Source organism: Phoca vitulina, unplaced genomic scaffold (assembly GCF_004348235.1).
Source record: "Phoca vitulina isolate PV1807 unplaced genomic scaffold, GSC_HSeal_1.0 scaffold62, whole genome shotgun sequence".
NCBI lineage: Eukaryota > Metazoa > Chordata > Mammalia > Carnivora > Phocidae > Phoca > Phoca vitulina.
Window position 1 is genome coordinate 8,812,200 of NW_022589765.1, and position 3,947 is coordinate 8,816,146.

Consider the following 3,947-nt stretch of genomic DNA (forward strand, 5'->3'; position numbering starts at 1 on the left):
AAACCAAGAGTTGGATACTTAAATGACTGTGCCACCCGGGCGCCCCTATAATCTATTTTCTTTTAAGTTTATTAAGTGTATTTTACGGCATAGATGTGGTCTGTCTTCTGAATGTTCTATGTGAACTTGAAAAGAATGTATATTTTGCTGTTGTTGGAGTATTCCATAAATTGGAATTATATCAATTTGATTGATGGTGCTATTCAGGTGAACTATATACTTCTTGGTTTTTCAGCCTGCTTGATCTATTAATAACTGATAGAAGGTATTAAAATCTCCAACTATAATGATGGTTTTCCCTATTTGTCCTTTTGGTACTATCAGTTTGCTTTGCATATTTTGATGCCTAGTGTTTAAGTGCACACACACTTAGGATTCTTAGGTCTTTTTGGAGAACTGACCCCTTTATCATTATGTAGTGTCCTTCTTTACCCTTAGTATTTTTTCTTGTTTCTGAAGTCTTTGTCTTTATTAATTAGCCACTCTTGCTTTCTTTTGATTGGTGTTAGCATAATATATCTTTCTCCGTCCCTTTATGTTCTATCTATATGTCTTTATATTTGAAATGCATTTCTTGTGGGAAACAGATAGTTGAGTGATTTTTTTTTTATTCACTCTGACAATCTTATCTTTCATTGGTGTGTTAGGATCACAAATATTTAAAGTAGCTATTGATATATTTGAATTAATATTATCTATGTCTGTAACTGGTTTCTATTTATTACCAGAGACTTATTTTTCAACATTTTCTGGTTTTAACTGAGCACTTTATATTATTACATTTTATATCCTCTCTTAGTGTGTCGGTTATAATTCTCTGCCAATATTTTAGTGATTGCAATATACAATTTAAACTAACCCTAAGTCTACTTTAAAATGCATGATGCCATTTCTTATGTAGTGCAGATATTTTATAACAAAGTGTTCCCTATTCCTACCTCCTGGCTCATATGATATTGCTGCCATTCATTTCATTTATTCATAGGCTATAATCACCCAGTAAATGGTGACTATTATTATTTTAAGCAAACAGTTATCTTTTAGAAAACCAAGAGTATGGGTCCCACCTAGAAGCAGCTTCTCGGCTCCTTCTGGAACCTCTGTCAGGTTTAGCCTACTCGCCTCCACTCCAGCCTCCACTCCGGCCTCCACCATGTCCATCAGGGTGACCCAGAAGTCCTACAAGATGGCCACCTCCGGCCCCCGGGCCTTCAGCAGCCGCTCCTACATGAGCGGGCCTGGCTCCCGCATCAGCTCCTCTGCCTTCTCCTGGGTGGGCGGCAGCAGCAGCAGCTTCCGGGGTGGCCTGAGCAGCAGCATGAGTGTGGTCGGGGGCTACGGTGGTGGCCCTGGGGGCGTGGGGGGCATCACGGCTGTCTCAGTGAACCAGAGCCCGCTGAGCCCCCTTAAGCTGGAGGTGGACCCCAACATCCAAGCTGTGCGCACCCAAGAGAAGGAGCAGATCAAGACCCTCAACAACAAATTTGCCTCCTTCATTGACAAGGTGAGGCACCTGGAGCAGCAGAACAAAATTCTGGAGACCAAGTGGAGCCTCCTACAGCAGCAGAAAACCGCTAGGAGCAACATAGACAACATGTTCGAGAGCTACATCAGCAACCTCCGGCGGCAGCTGGACACCCTGGGCCAGGAGAAGCTGAAGCTGGAGGTGGAGCTTGGCAACATGCAGGGGCTGGTGGAGGACTTCAAGAATAAATATGAGGAGGAGCTCAAAGAGCGTGCAGACATGGAGGATGAATTTGTCCTCATCAAGAAGGATGTGAACAAGGTAGAGCTGGAGTCCCGCCTGGAAGGGCTGACCGACGAGATCAGCTTCTTAAGGCAGCTGTATGAAGAGGAGATCCGTGAGCTGCAGTCCCAGATCTCGGACACGTCCGTGGTGCTGTCCATGGACAACAGCCGCTCCCTGGACCTGGACAGCATCATCACCGAGGTCAAGGCCCAGTACGAGGACATCGCCAACCGCAGCCGGGCTGAGGCCGAGACCATGTACCAGATCAAGTACGAGGAGCTGCAGACACTGGCTGGGAAGCACGGGGATGACCTCCGTCGCACGAAGACGGAGATTTCTGAGATGAACCGGAGCATCAGCCGACTCCAGGCTGAGATCGAGGCCCTCAAAAACCAGAGGGCTGCGCTGGAGGCGGCGATTGCTGATGCTGAGCAGCGCGGGGAGCTGGCCATTAAGGACGTCAATGCCAAGGTGGCTGAGCTGGAGGCCGCCCTGCAGCGAGCCAAGCAGAACATGGCCCGGTGGCTGCACGAGTACCAGGCGCTCATGAACGTCAAGCTGGCCCTGGACATCGAGATTGCCACCTACCGCAAGCTGCTGGACCGCGAGGAGAGCCGGCTGGAGTCTGGGATGCAGAACGTGAGTATCCATACTAAGACCACGAGTGGCTACTCAGGTGGCCTGAGCTCGGCCTGTGGAGGCCTCACAAGCCCCGGCCTCAACTATGGCCTGAGTTCCTTCCAGTCCAGCTTTGGCCCTGCTGGTTCCTTCAGCCGCAGCGGCTCTTCCAAGGCTGCGGTCGTGAAGAAGATCGAGACCCGTGACGGGAAGCTGGTGTCCGAGTCGTCTGATGTCCTAACCAAGTGAACAACCATGGTGGTCCCTCCCAGCCTCCCTACTCTTGTGGCTGCCATAGAGCCTTTGTGGGGAAAGGAGCTGTGCCGGGGAGTGTCGGGAACGGGAGAGCCACCTAAGACTCAGCCCCAGTCCTCAGCCTATCCTTGGGGGGAGTCTTCTGCCCTGGGTACCCCCTCTTGTCCATGCCCCCAACTAGAAGCCGATTCAAGTGTCTTTTCCCAAATAAAGCCTCAGCCGACTCTCCCCCCCAAAAAAAAGAAAGAAAAAAGAAAACCAAGAGTATGGAAAGGAATAAATTTTATTTTGCCTCTATTTATTCCTTATCTGATGCTCTTCCTTTGTTTTATGTAGATCTTCCTTTCTTTCAGGTAGACCTAAAATATTTACTTTCTCCCTGAAGATTTCCTTTAAACATTTCTTGGAGGACCAGTCTACTGGAGATAAATTCTGTTGTTGTTTTTGTTTTTGTTTTTTTAAGGTGGGGTCTGCAAAAGGCTTTACTTTGCCTTCATATTTAAGGATAATTTCACTAGATATAGGATTCTGGGGATTTTTTTTCTTTTAACATTTTAAATATCTCATGCTACTCTCTTCTTGTTTGTACATTTTTTTCCTTCTATAGATAAGGTATCCTAATTCTTGCTTTTAAAAATATATTCCTTTGTCTTTATTTTTCTGTCCTTTGAATAAAATATTCCTAGGTGTGGTGTTTTGGTATTTATTCTATTTGGCATTTTCTGAACTTCCTGGATCTATGATTTAGTGACTATCATTTTAGAAATTCCTCAGATGTTATTACTTCAAATATTTCTTTTCTATTTTTATTTTCTTCTTCTTCTTCTGGTATTTCAGTTATTTCCTTTGAAATTTTTGGATGTTCCAGTGTTTTTTTCCTTTTTTCCTTTACATTTCAACTTGAGAAATTTCTATTGCTCTATCTTCAGGCTCACTAATTCTTTCCTTGTCCATGTCTACTCAATTGATGAGCCCAACAAAGACATTCCTCATGTGTGTTACAGAGTTTTTAATACATAGCACTGCCTTTTGATTCTTTTTCAGAAATTTTCATCTCTCTACTTATATTACTCATCATTTCTTGAATGTCTGCTTTTTTTCATTAGCACCCTTAGCATATTAATTATAGTCATTTTAAATTCCCCGATAATTCTGAAATCTGTGTCATACCCGAGTCTGATTCTGATGTTTGCTTTGTCTCTTCAGACTCTGTTTTTCCTTCTCTCTTTTCAGCATGTCTGGTACTTTTTGTTGTTGTTGTTAAAAATCAGAAGGGATGCATTGGGTGAGAAGAATTGAGATAAATAGGTCTTTAGTGTGAGAA

At 44.3% G+C, this 3,947-nt stretch overlaps 1 protein-coding gene across 1 annotated transcript; it reads left to right on the forward strand.

Moving 5' to 3' along the window:
• The first annotated feature begins 1,079 nt into the window (after positions 1-1,079).
• LOC116623894 (keratin, type II cytoskeletal 8-like) lies at positions 1,080-2,617 on the forward strand. The gene has a single exon (XM_032391415.1). The coding sequence runs from the start codon at positions 1,154-1,156 to the stop codon at positions 2,615-2,617; it is 1,464 nt and encodes a 487-aa protein (XP_032247306.1). The 5' UTR covers positions 1,080-1,153.
• Positions 2,618-3,947: the final 1,330 nt, after the last annotated feature.

Bases quoted from the DNA above. Each gene is read 5' to 3' on its own strand.
- LOC116623894 (XM_032391415.1), top strand. From the start codon at position 1,154: ATGTCCATCAGGGTGACCCAGAAGTCCTACAAGATGGCCACCTCCGGC.